General features: G+C 33.8%; 1 protein-coding gene across 2 annotated transcripts in view; it reads right to left on the reverse strand.

The window, feature by feature from the left end:
- Positions 1 to 2,675: 2,675 nt before the first annotated feature.
- Positions 2,676 to 21,455, reverse strand: part of LOC145693625 (uncharacterized) — a 65,702-nt gene continuing 46,922 nt past the window's right edge. For both annotated transcript variants that reach the window (XM_081769783.1, XM_081769784.1), the window contains exon 5: positions 2,676 to 10,407. In XM_081769783.1, the coding sequence (XP_081625909.1) occupies positions 8,931 to 10,407 (1,477 nt within the window). In that variant the 3' untranslated portion in view covers positions 2,676 to 8,930. The remainder of the gene's footprint in view (positions 10,408 to 21,455) is intronic.

Genomic DNA, 21,455 nt, shown 5'->3' on the forward strand with positions numbered 1-21,455 from the left:
TTACATCGATTTTTTACAGATGGCTCGTCGACAGATGTTGACAGTAGCATTACTTACTAGTGTAAAAATCGATGTAACTGCTTGATGGATTAGTAGGGTATTGCTAATGAATCCAAGTTATTTGCGACGTTGCCACATAGCGAAATTTTGATTCCCTATAACGGCTGGAAGGAGGGCCTGGAGGGTATACCACTATACAGCATTTTCGCTTTTTGTTTTTCACCTAAAGAATATCGCTCTGTTGTCTGTGGGCGACATTTTTAGAACACCCGATATATACCTAGGTATATATACACAAACTCCACACTTGAGCGAGTTCAATATGGATTATGCAGAGGAATGAGGCGCAAAATATTTATCACCAATGTGACATGGAGCACTTTCTAGTAATTAAATTAATATTTGCTCAAATACAGTAACGAAAGCATTTTAAATGTAATCGTTAAAGAAAGTGGAACACTTACTTTGTAAATCGCGTTTTAAGAGTTCTTCTATACAGTTTCATCCACCATATCTGAAACCATACAAGAAAACTCTTACTGACACAATTAAAGAAGTAAGTGCATCATTTCTCTCCTTAACAATTAAGTTTATTTTCCTCTAGCTTCCGCAGTTTCTTGGTATTGGTAGCAAAACCAGTGTGGAAACTTATAACTTCAAACTGGACTAAATGAAGTTGTTTTATACGTGTATATTTGTCTGAAAATATAAAGGTGGGATCAATAAACATATTCTACTGTCTATCATCCACGACTGATCATAAACAACGACGTCATGTGATTATCTCAACAGATTTTTTTCTTTGTTACTTTTGCAAATATCTACTCCTTACATAAATACATTTTGAGAAATCTATACAATACAATAACATATATATTTTAGTTATAACTTATTATTGCACAGTGAAGAATTGGATACCTTGGACACATGTGGTGCATATTGCTTGACTTACAGCTGTACATTTCAACCTGCTTTGAGTTTACCTGCATAATCGTACTCAGTAATGCGACAGTCAACATACTGTATATTCTTCCTATTTCATAGACGGTTTTTCGTTGGAAACAAGCTTTACAGCACATCAAGTTCACAACATTTCCTTTGATTGTATAAAAACACCACTGCACCCAACGTATTATTACTACGTCGATATTTAAGCAAATATTTAAATTATTAGTCAACGTTGCAGGTGATAAATAGTTTTCAATTTTTCATATAAATAATAATACATGCCTACACGAAAACATTTCATTCTTAATATAAATACCGTGAAGTATATTAAACTATTTGCTAATCTAACCAACACCGCACAGTAAACGCTTAAATATTTTACTAAATTAAACGGAAAAGTCACTTTTTCCATAAACATAAAAACATACATTACTCGCCTTAACTGAACTATTACGTTATCTTATACTTACAAATATATATCGTACATATATATAGTATCCTTACAATCTATTTAACCAATTATCTATTTAATAAAAACAATTACTCTCTTTTTTTGAAAGCTAATTTCCCTTCACCACATATACATATGTTCTTGTATTCTCTTTCAAGCTTTATTCCCCATTATAATTATTAATATAAATACCAATGTTTACAAATTTTGTGTAATAATCAAATTGTTAAACCTACTATACCAGCACCTGAAAAGCCCAATTTATAACCAACGAGACAGCTACAGCTACTTACGACGACAGAATGAAAAATCATATTACGAAACGTTTCAATATTTCAGAAAATATTCCCACTATTTCACATGCACGAAAGCAGCTTTCGACTACTTGTAAGCACATTTAAGAAAAATAATCAGAATTATAACTTCTTATCAAGTAACGTAACTGAAGCTTTCGTAGAACAGAGAGAAAGAAAAAAGTATTTCATGAGATCCATTCTGAAATATTTTGCAAAACTATTTGTACTTAGTGTTAACCATAAATGCATAGCAGAAATATTTCACAAAGCACAATGAGATTACAATTAGGAACAAGTATTACTTTATTTGTTTCTTACATCATTCCTAACTAAATCACTTTTTTTTCCTACGTTTTGAACTACACAGAAAAAAAAGGTGTTGAAACAAGAAAACTGACTACCACTTTAGCGTGTTACTTGTGTGTTAACACCAAGGACATCACCTTCCGAGCGTATGAGAAATACCACGTTGCTGGCAGTGAGTATTTGCATTGCTTTTTATTGTTTGGTATAAGCAAAGCTTTACTAGTATATTTGTCATTTATATCAAGTAACGAATAACGTTCTATGTTTTCTGTAATCGGTCACAATAATAGATCACAAGTCTGTAAACCTGTATATAATCTGACAACAGTTACACAAATAGCAGTGCTACCTTCTGTTTTCCTTGTTGTCTTAGCATGTAAGAACAGAAGCTGGCAGAATTGTTAATCATGTGAATGTCAGATAATTCACAAGTTTACAGAACTATTATTTTGATGGATTACAGAAAACATAGAACGTTATTCGTTACTTGGTATAAATGCCAAATAATACTGCGTAAATATACCAAACAATAAAGAAACAATACAAATTCTCAAAGCTAGTCACTAGTTATTTCTGATATGCTCGGAGAACGATGTCCGTTGTGTTGAATTAACACACAAGTAACACTAAAGTGGTAGCATTTTGTGTTGTTCCAACACTTTTTTTTTTTTTGCTGTGTACGTATATATATATATATATATATATATATATATATATATATATATATATATATATATATATATATCACGAAAGAACAAAAATCATCCAAAGATTTTGATATTATTAATGAGTATCTTTTGACGCTTAGTAGGTTGACTGTAAACAATTACAATTTGTTTTTTCGTTTCACACACATTTCCAATATTTATTAAAGCAAACGAATCTTGTACAAGCTTAAACAAAATGAGCGACACTTATTTTATAATGATTAACGTCTGAGCTTATAATGCCAAGAAAACAAATAAATTCCCTGAACAAGATAACAATACTGTGGAAGGTGAGATCGAAGACAAAGAGTAATGATTAACTTTCATTATCCATTAGTCACAACAACAGTATCCCTCCAATCTTAACATGAACAGAAACTTCTATTATGTATAAGCCAGTCAGTGCTTTAAAAAGGCACCATCGTCGAGGTATACTACGGTCAACAATATTGAATATTAAAATTTCTAAATAACATTGTTTTAACATCACAAGTGTAACTGTTATTACTGGTAATAATAATGACGTTAATACATGTATGTACATATGAGTTGTTACTTGAGAGTATCTAGTTAGCTTGTTACTTTAATAACAGTACTAAGTCACTGCTTATATTTATTTATTTATTTATTTATTTGTCTAACACACTACTTTCCAACCCTATTAGTGCACACAATTTTACACGACACCCACTGACTGATATTAATTACAAAACATTTTCTATTTTTAAAAAGAATATAAGAAGAAAAACGTCTAGTGCCATCACTGAATATTACTTGCACAAAATTGTAGAAGTAATCTCAATTACGTAGTTAATACGCAGAATAAAAAGAAATGAATTTAGTATTATTTTATCATAACTTCTTCATTCACCTTATGTTCTGAATTTTTAACAAAAAAAAATTCATGATATCCTTGATGCTATCACACGACACACCAGGGTGTCGCGACACCCAAGTTGGAAAGTGCTGGTCTAGCAGATAAGATGTTAAGTACTCTACAAAATCTGTTCATAGTTTATGTAATATAGTTTTCAAATATACTCCTCAAGAAACAAACATTTAATATCAATCAGACATCTATTTAATTTTCCACTATTTCTCTACATGAATTTTTTTAAGTTGAATTGCAAGTAGGAGTTATCAGTCTGTACATAGACACAAGATATAAGTAGGCAATATTCTAAACAGTAAAACAAACAAAATAAACACACACATTATTATGTTTCACAATTAATATTCAGTAATAATATTACGCTTTCAGTCAAGGATCTTTAACAAACTTAAATACCAAGTGGTAATCAAGTTTGTCACATTTTATCACCAGAATTACTCCTTTCAAACGTGTTTTAGCGCAAATATATGTTAAGTATGGTTTCCACCTCTCATACAAATCCCACGCTTTGCTTCTTCAAGAGAAATTAACAAACCCAGTGCATTCTTTTGAAGTAATAATAGTTCAAAAAAATTATATTGACGTAGAACTTCTGACACATTTTTCCTTTTTCTTTTTTTTTTAAAAAAAAGAAAATAATGAATAACTTTTAAACACTGATAAAAATTTGTAGTTCTACAAAAAAATACATTATAATTATTTATCACAGATATTTAGTACATAGAAACCTTCCAGTTCAATTCGACTTTTGTGGCTTACTGCACACAACTATATACATAGTGAATTGGTCATTGATACTAGGAATTAACTGTGACATGCTTCATCAGATAACAATAATTACTGGATTAGAATGCATTAATTGGCGTAACTACATATGTAACTATTGCATTACTAAACATTACCTACAATTTTTTTTCAATAGTACAATAGTTTAGAAATGAACGTTGTATCAAACTTCAACTCTACAATCCACAGCAAACAACAACCACACTACTGTATAATAATAACACTTGCTTCTTACTTTATTTTAAGAAGCATAAAACTTAGTTTGTAGAAGTATAATTATGCAGTCCTATAATTATAACATAGTACAGCATGTCCATATCATACTTTAAAGTGGTATTACGTCGCTTTAGATAATCGTATTTAAATGAAATTGGTCACATTTGAAAGAAAAACTCAAATATTTTTGTGCATGTCAACAAGGGGTAACAATGTCAATAATGGACGGGATGAAATACAGAAGAAGTACATTCATTCATGTTTACTTTGTGATTAGTCGATATGGGTTCGTTGTTGGACACATAGCAGGCAGTTGCTGTTTCTGCTGGAGGTTACTTAAGAGTCTCTATCACTGCGAAATTAAAATACCGCTAATTTTACAGTAATTATGTGATATCTTCAAATAGATAAAGCATAATCGAAGATTGGATCAAGACCTCCCTAGACGATGTTATTTTGCATGAGGTACCATTATCACGAGTCACCTAGTAGCTTTTTGTTTGCTGTTATTTAGAAACGCGAAAATAAATGCCGATTTTCTAAATCGCTGGAAATCGAAAGCAGATAAATGAGTCGTGATAACGGTATCTCACGCAAAATAATGTTGTCTAGGGAGATCTTGTTTCATTTTTCTATTATATTTTATCTATTTGAAGATATTACATAATTACTGTAAAATTAGCGGTATTTCAATTTCGCAGTGATAGAGACTCTTAAGAAGCTTTTATGTTTCTGTACTGTTATGCCGTAATGTGCTAACGTAAATTTATATCCTTTCGTTGTGTTTTGCTGTTATTAGAGAATAAGTTTGAAGAAGTTATGGTGACCACACAAGAATAAGTTGGTATGTTTTGGAATATCACAGCACGCAGAGTCTGGTGCAGGTTCAGCGTGCTTTTAGGCGAAGGTTTCAACATCAGACTTCTACACACACACACCAATTTTGAAGTGGCACCGTGATTCAAAATCTGCAAGAAGTTCGTATCTGTGCTGCCATCCAGTCCATTTCATTAGATATATTGGAGTGTGTGTGTGTGTGGCGTGAATGGGAATACCGTCTTGATGTCTGCATCGCCACTCATGGAGCCCACATTCAATGTCTATGAGTTTTTCGTTCAAATGTGACCAATTTCACATAAACACGTGATTATCCAAAGCGACGTAATACCACTTTACAGTATGTGATAGTATTTTTATGGACAGGCTATATTAAAGCTTCAGACATTTAAAGTACAGTCATATTCAAAAGAATCTTTAGTATCTACCTCTCCTTCAGTGCTATACGCTTGTACATACTTAGGATCAGCTTCGTCTGCTTTAAGCCTTTCTTCCAAACCAATTCACTGAAACACGATCCTTCGGATCCTGTGAATATGTTTTTAAAGGAAACGTTTCAAAGTATTTTGAACAAACTGTACGTACGATACTTCAAATATTACTTTGTACAAACAATCTTATCGCAAGATAATTGTCATTACAATTTGGTTATCTAAGCAAATGTCCACTTCATTGTAAACATGTTTCTATTCGGCAACAGAAGTGTTGTCAATTTATGAAAATTTTATTCTTAGCAATTTTTTCTTCCCTACAAATAGTTAACACAAGTTCTTTTAATAAAAATTCAGGTTTTTAAGAATGGGACAAAGCTTTCATTTGTCGACTGAACAATCACTACATATCAATTGGCATAAATACGAGGCGCATCCAGAAAGTAACTTTCCTACGCGTCCCATAGCGAAGCGACTGCGTGCACATAAGAAAGCAAGGTCCTAGCATGGTGCATGCACCAGCGAAACTTTCCTAGTGTTCTCAGCAGCATCGCGGCAGTGGTTGAAGATGAACGTTACTATTCCAGCTTCCGTCGCATGTGAAGTGCGAGCAGTGATCAAGTTTTTGAATGCACATGGCATAGCACCGATTGAAATTCATCGTCGACTGTGTCAGGTCTATGGGCCTAACGTCATGAGCAAGCAGATGGTGCACGATAATGCCCGCCCACACACAGTTCGCCAGACAACAGATCTCCTGTAGCACTTCGGCTGGAACATATTGGATCATCCACCGTATAGCACGGACCTCGCTTCAAGCGATTACCATCTGTTCTTACACCTCAAGAGATTCCTGTCAGGTCCGAGTCAGGATCATAATTTTCAAAACGACGGAAGAGGTTGTCAAATAGTGGTTCCAATCTCAGGCGCCGAGTTCTATGACACAGTTATAGACACATTTGTCCCACGGTATGACAAATGTCTGAATTCTAGCGGTGAATATATTGAAAAATAGCTAAACACATCCTGTATCTGGTACTAAATGTTTGCATTCGATTGTGTTTTTGTTTTTGTTCAAGGCCTCTGGGAAAGTAGCTTTCTGGATGCGCCCCGTACTATTACTTATTACCTCGACAAACTAATCAACAAGAATATCGTTGTGCTCATGCTGAACACATTTAATGCTATGTTAAAGAAAATAAGGAAAATATATTTACAATTTCAGCACTAGCTTTTATGTTTCTAGATTCTGTGAGTTATCACCTCTTCCCCAATATTTCGAAGAAAAATCGTTCCTCTTCTTTTGGCAGCGATGAATTGCAAATTTAGATGCTCCCAATTCTTCTTACGTTATTACGATATATCACGAATTGTTAAAAGTGTGTGTCTTTTTCTTAAACTTGAGAAAAACTAATCAATTTTGAAAAGATTGAATATGTAGCGTGTACAGAAAACTATAGAACTATTTCACAGGTTCGGTGGTAACCGAATCTTTAGACGCTTGACAAAAGGAAATATATTTTCAAGGATATGATGTATCACGTAAGGAGAAATATACCGTGTTTCAAAAAGAATTACGTGATTTTGGACAGTAATAATTACGAACATGGGACGTGCCAGCAAGGAAATGAGTGTTGTTTGAATGAGCGTGGCCTAGAGTTTCAGAAAATCGCAGTTAGATGTCAGTCAATGCGTCTTCTCAGTTTGCAGTCAGTCAGAAATTAGGATGGCATCCGCTCAACTGAGGACATTTTGTGTGATGCAGTTTGCAAAGACTGAGTGAATGATTTCGGTCCAGCGTGCTTTTCGTTGGCGTTTTCGCATTGATCCGCCTGCACCAAAAACATTCCTCGTTGATATAACCAATTTGAAGAAACAAGATGCTTCTACAGAAAGTCCATAACTGCTGTAAAAGCAGGACATTATGTAAAGTTTATGAGGAATTTAGCTATCGTCTAGATGTTGTTCGTGCTGCTGCTGGCGAACACACAGAACATTTGTAATAGCATAGCTAAAGCTTGAAGATTTTGTGAGTATTTTGCAATTAACCCATTGCAATTTTTATCAATATATATGGACTTTTAAAATCAGGTCATTCTTTTTGAAACACACTGTAAAAGCATATAAATTTGCAATTCGTCACTACCAAAACAAGAGGAAAGATTATTCTTCTAAATATTGCAGATAAATTACAAAATCTGTCATTAGGAATATAGTAGTGAGTACTGAGGACATCGTTCATACGTGGGAGAAAACTACATTAAAACTTATCCTTTCGTGACCTTACTGACATTAGACAATAAATAACGTAAGTTAACATTCAGTGTGAGGTTTATAACGAGTTTTTCCCGTTGTCACGATATCTATAAGAGTCTTAGGAATCGAAACGGAATTCTACGATTGGCACATAGATTAAAACTAGGAGCAAAAACAACTTAAATTCGAACTACAAGATGATGTCGACAAGCACTTCTTTAATCTTTTGTGTAATACAATAGTTATTCGTTCTTTTTAAATGCAAAATTGATAAAAGACTGTTTTCTGATTGTTTTTGAATACTGTATCCGATTTATAAATATCAGAACGATTGCAAAAGGCAATTCAGCAATACAAAATCAGTTTTAAAAAAATGATATTGAATATATGTTCAAACTTAGAACAAAAGAAGAAAGAACACAGTTTAATTATAATCTTAATAATTAATTAGATCCATGCAGTGATATTAGAACGAAAGTATTTTAATAGATTTAGTGAAAATAAAGTTGTTCACAGCGAGTTAGTCAAACACAAATACATATAATAATTTTTAAGAAAAGAAAATAATGACCACTAAACTGAAAATTCTTACTTATACAAATTACGAAAGTAACAGATAAATCAGTCTTATAATGGTTAGTTATCCTGATTTAGAAAACTGCGAAATTTGTATTACTGTTATATATATATATTAATCTGTATAGAATACGTAAGTTTTCAACAACAATACCAAAAGTCAAGAATTTAGTCGATAATACTAGTATATGTTAACATGTGAACAATAACAAATTTTCACTTATCATTTCAAACTTCTAGAATATCGTCTAGGATTTTATCATAAGGATTACGTTTCAGATCTCCAAATTTTTGATTCTGATAAAACCACGAGGCTCCTGAAGCAGGGAGATTAGTTTTCTTTTTGTCTTCACTACGAGAATAACAAGGTTCAGAGGCAGGGTTGTAGTCTTGGTTTTCTGTTGAACTAAGTAACTCTTTCTTGACCGTTGGTTGCTTCTCCTGAACTTCTTTATTAGCATTCACATTGAAAGAAATTACTTTGACAGGAGATTCATCACTTGAATCTACGCAGATGACATCCGGCTCCGTACTTGATGGTTTTGCCACACATGATGAAACGCTGGATTTATTATCACTGTTCAGATTTTCTTTTGTACTGGTTTTTGCAGCAGTTTCTTCAGCACTATCTGACGATATTATAATATAATCCCGTTCATCATCTTGCAGTGAACCAAAAGACGAGTCTAAATCTGGCTGATTAACGATCACTTCTTTCCTTTCTGTCACCTGCTCAGAATTCTTTACGGGGGTCCCTTCAGATAATTCGTGACTAGGCTTCTCTACGATGACGCTATTATCGTTGCTTTTTTGTTCTGAGTTGGAACTCTCTACTAATTGCTCTCCGGAACCTTTAGGTAATTCTTGTACAGAACTAACTGACAACGGATCACCAGTGATTTTTACCGTCTCTAGAGTATTTTCTGTTAACTTCTTAGGGTCACTAGGCAATTGATTATCGGACAACTGATACTGGTGACTTGTTGCCTGAAGACTTGTAACTATTGGAGTTGATTGCTGAGAATTATCTAAACGTTTATGATTATCATTATTGGGTACGAGCTGATTAGAAATGCATTCTTCAGTAGCTGAGATCGAATTATTTGATTGTTCTTCTGTAAAGCTATGTGGTGGTTCTTGCTTAACTATTTGTTGCTGAGGACTGTTAGATACTTCTTGACTAATATTACTTGATAGGTGATTTACCAAAGGTAATTTTGATGTACTGCTACTGGGAGAAATATCATTTGCTATGACACGATTCTCTTTATCCGATCCTTCCTGAACGAGAGTTTGTTCTGTACTCTTTCCCAGTGAAGGAACTTGAGTTATTGCTAAATTTTGTTTGGAACTAAATGAAACGTTTCCGTCATCTTTTAATTTACTATTTTCTAGCGTACACAAATCCTCTTTCGGCAATGCTGTTTCGTGTGCCTTGACAATATTTTTGTTGTTATCTAATGCATCTGACATAACTTCATTCTCTTCCGCATCATTGAGGAATAAAGACCACTTGGACGAAACACGAGTTAAATTATTACTTTCCATATACTTATCGTCAACACTCTCTGGATGAAACAACAGATACAAGGGATGATCTCTGCTATAACCACCATTATCATGAATAATTAATTTGGGAGTATGATGGACTAGAGGCTGCTCAGTCTTCTCACTTGTTTTTTGTTTCTTCGGGTTTGGAGAATAACTGAAACACAAATAGAACATGTCACTCAAAGTTTTTTTTCCTTTTAATGATAATTAGCATTAATAAAATATTTTACATTTGAGTATAATTTACATTTTATATCTTCTTACTACAATATTCCATTTCCTCACTGAAACTTCATTGAGTACTCATCAGGGATGCTTCCAAACTTGAATCTTGAATCTGGGGTCAACCTATATATTTTTGAAAGGGTTTGTCGAGCAAGTTCCAAAACAGGTTTCAATCCCTTGCCCGGAAGTGATCCCACCCCCTCAGGAGTGGAAATATATAGAACAGCTTGACCTATACGTCCTATATATCAAAGTACTCCGCATGACTAGTAGATTAAAATTATAATATGCACTCCCAATAAATGTCCCATATTAATGGTCCTATAAAGTTGAGAAAAGTATATCCATAATATCCGATCAATATCAAGTCATTTAGTATCACAACTGACCCACTGTCATGGATAGATGTCACATTCGGTGTATTTCAATTTCTATATTTTTCTCGATTTCACTTATTTATGTTGTCAGATCCGTACGTTTATATATTCGTCAACTGCTGATCTAGACGAGTTGTTTGATGGATCACGCGCTACAAAAACGTTCAACTGATTTTGACTTACTAGTCAGGTGAAAACTAGTGGTGGTAATTTGAACTCATTTACTCGATCCAAACAGCTCTTTCTTTGTAATCGATTGGTCACCCTTCAGGGGTTTAAGGCCTCTCGCAACGACAAGGTTCAGGTAATGAGAGGGGAGAAGGCTCTGGGTGGATGTTGTTTGACGGAGCTTCGTTTTGCTTTTGGCATGTGTGAGAGCCATGTAACTCACACGCCATGGTCCTGAGAAGATGGTGATGCCAGGACTTAGTCTTTGTTTTTAAGGTGTGAGGGTTACGTAACTCTCACACTTTCGAAGTTACTGAAAGCAGGACATATATGAACCCTCAATATAAGGATGCACTTCATCTGGCCAAGGAGCTGAAACCTGTTTTGGAACTTGCTCGACAAACCCTTTCAGGAAATATATAGGTCGTCCCGAGTCAAGATTCAACTTTGGAAGCATCCCTGGTCAGAATAACTAGTCAACTGCTTGTCACTACATCTCGTAGGTCTCTGTTACATTATAGAAAACTGACAACACCCACTTTTCACTTAGAAAATAAAAACGTTCTTTTAACTTTAGCAACATTTAATAAAAGAATATGCAACAAAAGTCTACCTGTTTGTAACATATGATTCAACTATCTCTCATCCATACCATGAAACAAAGTCTTCGTACAAAAATCTTACATTATTTATTTATTTACTAGGGCACTATGTCTTCTAACGGCTTTGGTGCCCCCCTTAATATTATTTCCAGTACATTTTATCGAATGTTGAATACTAAACTTAAAATAAGAAAAAGAAAACATGTTAAAAATAAATAGAAAATGTTTTCCATCGTGTTATGTAAATAGTTTGTGTTTTTAGCAAACAATATATTCTGCTAACATTTTTACATTGTTCTCGGAATATACTCTTCCATTATAGCAAAGACAAATTCCTTGTTAAATCTTAAATGTATTAAATAATCCTTCCAGGAATATTTTCAAATTGGTATTGTTTTTAAAATATTTTCCTTCGAAATATATTTTTCGTTTCCTCCAAGTTCTTATATCTGTATGGGAGAACACACTGGCGTTGTTAGCTTTTAGATATACAGGGGACATGTTACAAGCGTTTTTATGGGACACTAAATATTATATATATATATATATACACACACACACACACAAAAGGTACTGTTAGACAACACACTTAATTTTTTTCAGTTTTAGCTACATTCATTAACCCTCGCAGGACCAAGCGTCAACCCGTTTCGCTGTGGACCAAGGGGGAGTTAAAAATGTCCACTGTATTATTGCACTTAAATGAGATTTTATTGTTGTGAAATTTAGTATAATTAACAAATACACCTTTTCATATAATATTTATGATTGTCCACATGGATATCTAGGCTTATTTGTATGTAACTGTATGCTGAGTACTATTCAATAAAATTAATTGGACGGATGATACCATACATAGCTTTCATATGTTATTATGTGAAGCTAATACTAAATTTATAATCTTGGCAATGTTTACATCACACTAATTTTGAGTTCTTGAACAATGTACGCCACTGTTCATATGCTATTGATGTACGTAACATTGTAGTGCGGAGTTTTCAGTGTCGAGCTGACAATTCTCACAAATGTTTACTTTCTCACTATGTTTCCCACAAACAAATCTGCTGCATTTGGTACACACGATTATTGTTTTAGGAAGCTTGTTTTGTTTTTCACGTTTCGTTCTCGCCTGGGAGTTGCATACATGACACCTACCTTTGACTGTTGTTGCAGACCGTGCAATGTCCTGACGATGTGTGGTGATTTTTCTCTTCAGTACGTTTTCCATTGAGGAAACAATATTACGCTGCATACCCCTAACATTTTTTTGGTGCGTTCTTCAATGTTTGGCTTGATGAGTTCAATTCCCAGTTCTTGAAGAAACAAGCGCCTTCTATTACTTTTTGTTTTGTTCCAATCAGGAAAGTTCATTGTGTACAAGGTATATGCGTTTATACAAGCGATGTCAATAAGCGTAAAAAAGACGGATAGTGGCCATCTCCGTGTACTTCTCTTGGTGCTGTATTTACGTGCCATTTGGTCGATTGTATCGACACCACCTTTTGTTGCGTTATAGAATAAATTTATGTCTGATTTGTTCTTTCCCTCAGTATCTGATATCTTGTCATCATTATGTTGAGTTGACAGCAGTAATAAAAGTTTTTTCGGTTTTTCCTTAGCTACATAGGACACTATTGTTACCGGAGGCTTTCCACTGTTGGGATCAGTGAATGCAAACATATTAGAATGTAGTTCCCTATTGTTGATGGATTTCAGTTCCTCAGGAATGTGTTTCCTATTGCTTTGTAATGTTCCTACTAATGTAAGACCATAGTCAGTGTAAAAATCTTCAGCCAATTGTACAGACGTGTAGTACCTGTCTGGCCGTCTGTAGTGACATTCCTACCTGTATTCTTTATAGGAGTGACAAGTCGTTTCACTACTTCTTTTGGTCCTCTTGAGGCACTTGTTGTACCCTCTTCCTTACCGGCATACACTTCCATATTATAAACGTATCGGTTATCACAGTCAGCTAACATCCTGATGAGTATACCGTATTTGCCAGGTTTCTCTTTCATAAAAACTTTGAACTTACAATTTCCGCGGAAAAGGGAAAGCATTTCATCAATAATTGTATTAGTTCCAAGTTTACAATACTTCGGAAGTGTCGTTCAGAAGGTTGAACACTTCGCGTAAAGGTGCAAATTTGTCCTCAGCTTTCCTTTGCTCTCTCGTAGCCTTGTCATCAAACCGAAGAATTTTGAGGAGAGAACGAAATCTGTTCCGACTCATGCTTGCAATGTATACAGATCGTCCTATATCATCAGACCACAAATCGTGATAGTCTAAGTTAGTGTTAACATTTGCTCCAATCAGAATAAGCACTCCTATAAGTACAAGCGCTTCACTTTCATTGGTGGGGTCAATATTTTTCCTAGATGCTTCTTCATTGATATGGTTCACGATTTCTGATAGAATTTCGTTGTGAAAAATTTCAGAAAAGATTCACGAATATTGTTTACAACACCGTCTGGCTTTAGTACAGGTCGTTCATGTATAATATTTTGCTTTGTTCTTCGTAGACAAGGTGGTGGTTTATCAACGTACACTATACCAGATTTGCTTTATGTACTTTGTAGAAACATACATTCCCTTACTATCGTTCACATTCGGTTTATCATTACATTTTGATGTTACCGATTCCGAGTCACTGGAATGGTAAACTTCATCGTTACAATCATAAATGTTTTCGATGTCACTTACATGGTTGTCGGTCTCACTTACATCTTCTTCTAAACCACTTAACTCAGTTTCACTCACATTAGAAGAAAGTTCTTCCGCTATTTCTTTTTCCGACAAATATCTACTCATTATTATCTTGTAAAAGAAACACAACGCACTGAAAACTATACAAAGACTGTTCACAGACTGTACAACTATTCTCAAAGGAGTATCACCCTTGTACTGCTAATGGCGAAGATGTAGACAGTCATTTGTCTACTATATGAACACAGTAGCCAGCTAAAAGCAGAAATTTAAAAAAAAAAAATCCAAAATTCAAGGTACTTAATTGGACCGGGGGGGGGGGTATTTTGTGTCCACCGTCGAATTTTGCTTTTATTGTTAACCAACGAAACAGAGGAGAAAGATTTGTCCCATCGAAACAATTATTTTAGAAACTTACTGACACAAAATAAAAATATGGAGAAGGGGCTCACAAATATTCAACATCAAAACAACGATATTCAAAAGTGTGGACATTTTATAGCCCCCCCCCCCCTGGTCCTTTGAGGGTTAAAGTTCGAAATTTATTAACAAGACTAAAGTCAGTCAGTCAGTGTATTCCGTTCGGTGTCAGAAGAATAATTTAGTTATGACGTAATCTGCCTCACAAGGAAAGGTAAAGAACTGGCTCCTCTGAGATTCCAATGAAACAATTGTGTTTGCGTTTGATATGTTATAACTAGACGAATCCCAAAATTCTACGTGTCACCGGTAGGATATCGTGAGTTAAAATATATTTTGTAACACAGAAGATAAAAAAGAATAGTTTGAACCGGGTCATTTATTCGGAAACGGTTGGGTAGATGGAAAACTCGGCGAACACCATCTTATCATTTTCAAGGGCGCACTTTTTGGGTTCCAGACGGGTTTAACTAAAAAGTTTGAAATTGCAAAGGGGGTTAAGTAGCACATCGTTTGAAAGCTGTTGTGGAATGAAAGAAGATGAAGCAAGTATCGACTCTCTGCGACAACCCTGAGCAAAATGGCGGCGGGTCAAAATGTAAACAAAAACTTAATTGAAAAGTTCTGATAGATGAAAAGATTGATTTCTGATTTATAGGGGTGGCCATAGACTTTTCAAATGTTTTTGTTTACATCTTGACCCGCCGTCATTTTGCACAGGGTTGTTGTAGAGAGTTGAAACTTGCTCCATCATCTTTTATTTCCCAACAGCTTTCAAACGATGTACTACTTAACCCATTTGCCATTTGAAACTTACGAGCTGGACCCCGTCTGGAACCATGCGGGGAAACTTGGGGCAAACATTTTTACCTCAAAAAGTGTGTCCTTGAAAATGGATATGTGATCGCAAAGTTTTCCATCTACCCAACCGTTTCCAAAGAAATGACTCGGTTCAAACTACTATGCCAGCTAATTTTTTGTAGCTTTTACATTATAAAATATGTTCTAACTCACGATATTCCGACCGGTCGGTGGCATGTATAACTTTGGGATTCGTCTAGTTATAACATATCAAATGCACATTGTCACATTGCCACAATTGTCACATTGGGATCTCAGCAGAGCCAGTTCGTGACCTTCCCTTGTCAGTCTTATCTTTAATTGTTCATGTTTTTTAAATATTGGATTCTGGAATGGAAAATACGAAAAGTTGAAGCTATAGAACAATACGAAGTTGGTTCATATATTATGATTATTGTGGATGGCAAAGGATACCAATGTAATAACCAAGCTCGAGAATCGAACTTGGAATTCGTTCAGCGCCCGTGCATTGACAGCTTTGCCAATAACAACCTGAAGCTATCTGCACACAAGCACTGTTATCGATGTTATTTAAACAAAACGGAAGTTCTGTTCCACCCTCACCATAACCAATTGCAATAAATCACAATATTAGGAGTTATATTGAAGTAATATATTTTAGTAATTTGATTTTATCATAAAGAACATAACACAAAGAAACTTATACTAGGTAGACTATGCACATAACAAATAACGGAGTCATTGAATTTATCGTATCTGCAGTTCAATAAATTATATTTGAAAGTTTATGACAGTTACATACTTATCGTTGTTGTTGTAGGTCGACAAAGAGTTTAAAACTGACTTTAAAAAAATGACTGAAGAATTTAATAACCAGCATAACGCCGGTTTCTTTAGTATTTTTCTATCTTGCAGAATGCTGCGTTTTTCTTCCCGCTTTCCTGACGAAGCCCCGCCCAGGGGTCTAGAACTCAGACGTAAAATATAATTTTGGAACATTCAATTTATACGAATTTTTATTCATTTCGTTTGCACCAGGGTGGATTGATTTAAATCAGTCTGATTTAAATCACGATTTAAATCATTTGATTTTTTAAATAAAAATCGTTGATTTAAATCGAATTCCGAAATAAATTAATTTAAAGTGAACATAAGTAAATTCCGGTTTCTGTTCTGTTATTTCGATTATGGAAGTTAACAATCATAATACAATGAGACTCAAATGTACAGTATAGTATGAAAAAAAGTGTCATGCAGAGGATGATTATGGAAAATCCTGTTTTCTTCTTTTCGTAACATTGGGTTTGGGTTTTTAAATCGTTAACTATTCCAACGAAGAAATCACCATCGACATTTAAGACAAAAATTCTTTTTTGTGCGTGTCTGTTTGTTTGTTCCCAGATAATAGGGCGTATTTAGAGGGGTCCTATCACTTTTTTTTTTTTTTTTTTTTTTTTTAATTTTATAACTTTAGGCGATATTTATGTATTTCATGCCGCAAGCTAGTTCTGAGTTTTTAAAAATAGGCCCCTGCCAAATATTAATAACTTTTGTGAAAAAAGTGTCATTTTGATAAACGATGCTGTACTTTTTCCTTAATGCTTAAGCTTTTAAATTATATCACCTATTTTTAGGTGATAGAGTAGAATTTTCATTATTCAATTAAAAAAGTACCAATAAGGCTTTTTACTTCGTTTTCTTCAAGACTGGAAGCATTTTAGAACACGTTATATATGCTTTCATGCCTTTCTGCGTTGAGGCATCGTATGTGATGACGTCATAAATTTAAAAAGATATTTTTTGTTATGCGTATTATTATTATTTTTTGGCGGGTTACATTTTGCGTTCAGAAAACTGAAATTTTGCACACTAGTGCAGTGCACCCCTTTATAATTTTCAGATGTTTTCAGATTTCTGCGTGGAAACAGCGCGGTCCAGAGGGGCAAAAATGTTTTTAAAAAAGGATATTTTTTACCAAACATAGCTTTTTTCGTGATTTTCCCGCCTCAGATGGAGACATATGAATGGTACCGTTTGAAAGGTTGTTCTATTTTGAAGAAAATGATGTACGTACTATGCTCCTAGGATAAATAGGGATGTCTCAGGAAACTGTTACCCGAGATCCTATTTTATACGGGAATCTGGGGTATTTGGGGAATAATATTTTTCGCGGGCTTACTTTTGCACCTACAAGACTGAAATTTTGCACATTTACCCAGTGCACCCTTCAGTATTTTTCAGATTTGTTTCAGATCTCTGCCTTAAAACAGGGGGAGGGGTCCACAGAGGTAAAAATTTAAGAAAAAAGATATTTTTAACAGAAAATTCCTTTTTTCGTGATTTACCCTCCCCAGATACATGATGGAGAAATTTGAAGGGTACCGTTTGAAAATTTGTTTTATTCTGAAGAGAATAATGTACAAATCATGATCCTAGGATAAATAGGGATGTCTGAGGAAATGTTTATATTACATCCGGGTCATCTGGGGCATTGTGGAAATGTTCTTAGCTTATTGTTAAATAGTTTCCTCACCGTCACTACTCAAGATAGAATCTTGAAATTTTGTATACACATTTAGTACAGCCCTTAGTATTTCCTAGTTGATTTTGAGATCTGTGCGTGGGAACACAGGGGAATCCAGAGGGGATCAATTTTAAAAAAAAAAATGCCCATTACTCTCAAAATTTCTCACTTCAGGGACATGCTAGGGAAATGTGAATGTTACCGTTTCAAAAGCTGTTCTAATCTAAAGAGAGTGATGTATGTACCATGATCCTCGAATAAATAGGGATGATGCTGTAGCTGCTTGACTGGAAGTCTATAATTTATCTTTAAAAAGAGCCATAAATTAAAATGGTTAAGAAACATTGTAGTTTCCTTTATGGCTTACTACATTTAGAGAGAGAAAAAAAAAACGTACATATATTCTAAGCTGAGACAATTAGATTCAGTAATCCTACAAATTTCTTATATTCGACGTAAACATGCTATAATTTATTATGCACAACAGTTATTCATTACAAAAAAAAAATTGACTTATTTACCTGCACATCCAAGAACTTGTGGCAATGGCATTCCAGCGAGAAGTATAATGCGTCTTTAGAATTGTGTCCAGTCATCCCCTGAATCTCTATTCAACTTACATATTATTATTAATTTATATATAATAATAAAAGAGTAAATTTTATTTGAAATTCAGTAACGTATTTATTTCTCTTATTAACAGACGATTAAAATCAGACATCAACAATGACAAAGAAGAAAGAGAGAAAAAAAAAATAAATCCATTTCTATCAGTGGAGTTAGATTCAAAAGGAAGATGTGTAAACATGCACTTTTATTGTTACTCCTAGTTTTTTTATTAATAATTCACAGGTGTATTGCTATGTATATGGAACAGTACAATAAACGATGAATACTATATATATATCTAAGATCATTTACGTAGTTAGTTTTAAGATTAGAATATTTATCGTTAATCAGTCTAGATATCGTTTATTGAGATATTCAGCATATTTTGATCATACAGATCCTATAAACGTCTAATCGCATCATAAAAGTTCACGGTAATACCAATTCACGGACTCCTTTTTTTTTTTTTTTTTTTTTTTTTTTCAAGTTACATTTATCTGCTAAACTGTTCACCTTATTTAAACATTTAATATTATTATTCAATATTTAACAATTCGAATATGTCTGTAGTACATATCACTTAGTTAATAGGTGCTTTACATATATATATTAAACATCTTATCACATTTCAATATACGTAGAGCGCTCATTTTATATATGATTCGGATATTTAAGCATACGGACACATTTCCATATTCAAATTACTATTATCCATACGTTCTATCACTTGCATTAATTAAGTTTAAACATATTTAAAATCATCAGAGATTACTAACTAATAAAAGAAAACCTACCCTAACTAACCTACACTAGCTTAACCTAAACATTTTATTCAAAGCACTTCAATTTCATAATATATTCAAGCTATTACATTTCCGTGAGGTATTGACCGTGATTGACGGATGATATTGTTATCTAGACTGAAGCATATGAGACAATTACTATCTCGACTAACAATGAGTCATTGCTCATAATCAGCGATTATTCCATTATAGCATATAGCTATTATAATGAGTATTCACTGCCTGTTTACTGTCAAAATTTCCATATCTACAATCAATAACATGGATGACTATGTCGAAAAGACACTCATAAATCTTTCAGAACATAATTGCGATAAGGTTAATTTTTGCTCCCCCATAGGCCTACCCGGGTTTGTGCAACTGCAGATATTTAGCTTCGCATGGTCAAGAATTGAGATTTCCTCTGCAAAACTAACATCACTATAAACAGTTTAAATTTCCAAGGTAATTGTTTTAGTTGAGGTTGCAAAGTCAGAACAAAATGGCAGCTTAGTTACAAATTCCCCCTGAAATGTTATGTTTAGATTTTTATGTCACTTACATAATTGGCGAGTACCTCAATTTTTCCCAAACACTCTAAGGTTATTCAAATTTATTTTTAACTAAGGTTTATAGTTCCAATTAGTGTTTTTGGCAATAATTTCTAATTATTGGGTACCGCCCTACATAAACTCACCACTGTTAACTTACTACATTTTTTTCACTGCACCGGAAATCATAGTGCCCTCTAGGACAACTACTATTATTTTAAACATATTTCCAATTATATATATATATATAATTTATTATTAAATCTCATATTATTTCACCTCCTAAATTTTTAATTTAACTTAATTTCGAAGTTTTGGTACTTTTCTGTATATCCACTATAAATTTTATACTTAATTTGAACTACTGCACTTCCCGTTTTCAACATCCGGCAAACACATAAACAATATCATTTCGGTTTAATGACAACCACACTTACTGTCATTTAATAAAGATTTCAGCCTGAAACGCATCAGCAGTGGTCGGTAAGTTTCCCTAATCTAAGGAACATTAACTTTTACTAATTTTACGGAAATAAAACCCAACTTACATATGTACCATAAATTAACACAGATAGGCCTACTTTACCAATACGATTATTCACTCAGTTTTTTTTAACGTGCATATTATGTGTTTCTGCTCTGCATGTCTAATCAACGCTATAATTATCCTCTTGAACCTTATTTACATGCTATAAAAGGGAATTTGTATTATGATGAACAATCCTAAATACCGATAGTGTAGTACATAATCATAAACATAATCAGCAACCGTATTGTGTTCACCAGCTATTGCAGATTAAGGATATGCGGACCGTAATACTTCCTTTCGAAAATAACCCATAGGTTTATCAATGTTACTTAGTAATATAAAATCTATGTTTTTATATATATACAAACGTATGAAATAATATTGTTACTGTTTACGGTAACAGTGAACTGTAACAATGTTCCCCGACGATTGGAGAAAAAAAATAAAAGAAATAAATATATATTTTTTTATTATTTTTTTTATTTTATTTTTTTATGTGGGATTTTGTAATAACTCTTGTTTCTTTTCCGCCGAACAATCGAACAATTTAATATTCGACAGATTTTGACTTGGAACTCCTTTCCCATTTAAATCTGTTAGAGCTACATAGTTATTTTGTTTTCTTTTTACAATATACGGGCCGCTATATGTCGGCATATATTTATGAATCATTTTCTTATACGCGTCAGATAAGAAGTGAGTCTTAACCATCACCAAGTCTCCTATTCGTACTTCTACTGGGTTTACTAATTTTGACTGTTGTTTTCGTTTTCGTTTCGTTAAGAATCTAGGGGTCACCTGGATAAATCTCTTTGATTTATCTACTCTTACTAATTCTGATGGCCATGGAAAATTTTCTTTAAATTTTTGAGTTGCTGAGAATGACA

This window comes from Thermobia domestica, chromosome 8 (genome assembly GCF_964235325.1).
Source record: "Thermobia domestica chromosome 8, izTheDome1.hap1.1, whole genome shotgun sequence".
In the NCBI taxonomy this organism is placed as follows: Eukaryota; Metazoa; Arthropoda; class Insecta; order Zygentoma; family Lepismatidae; genus Thermobia; species Thermobia domestica.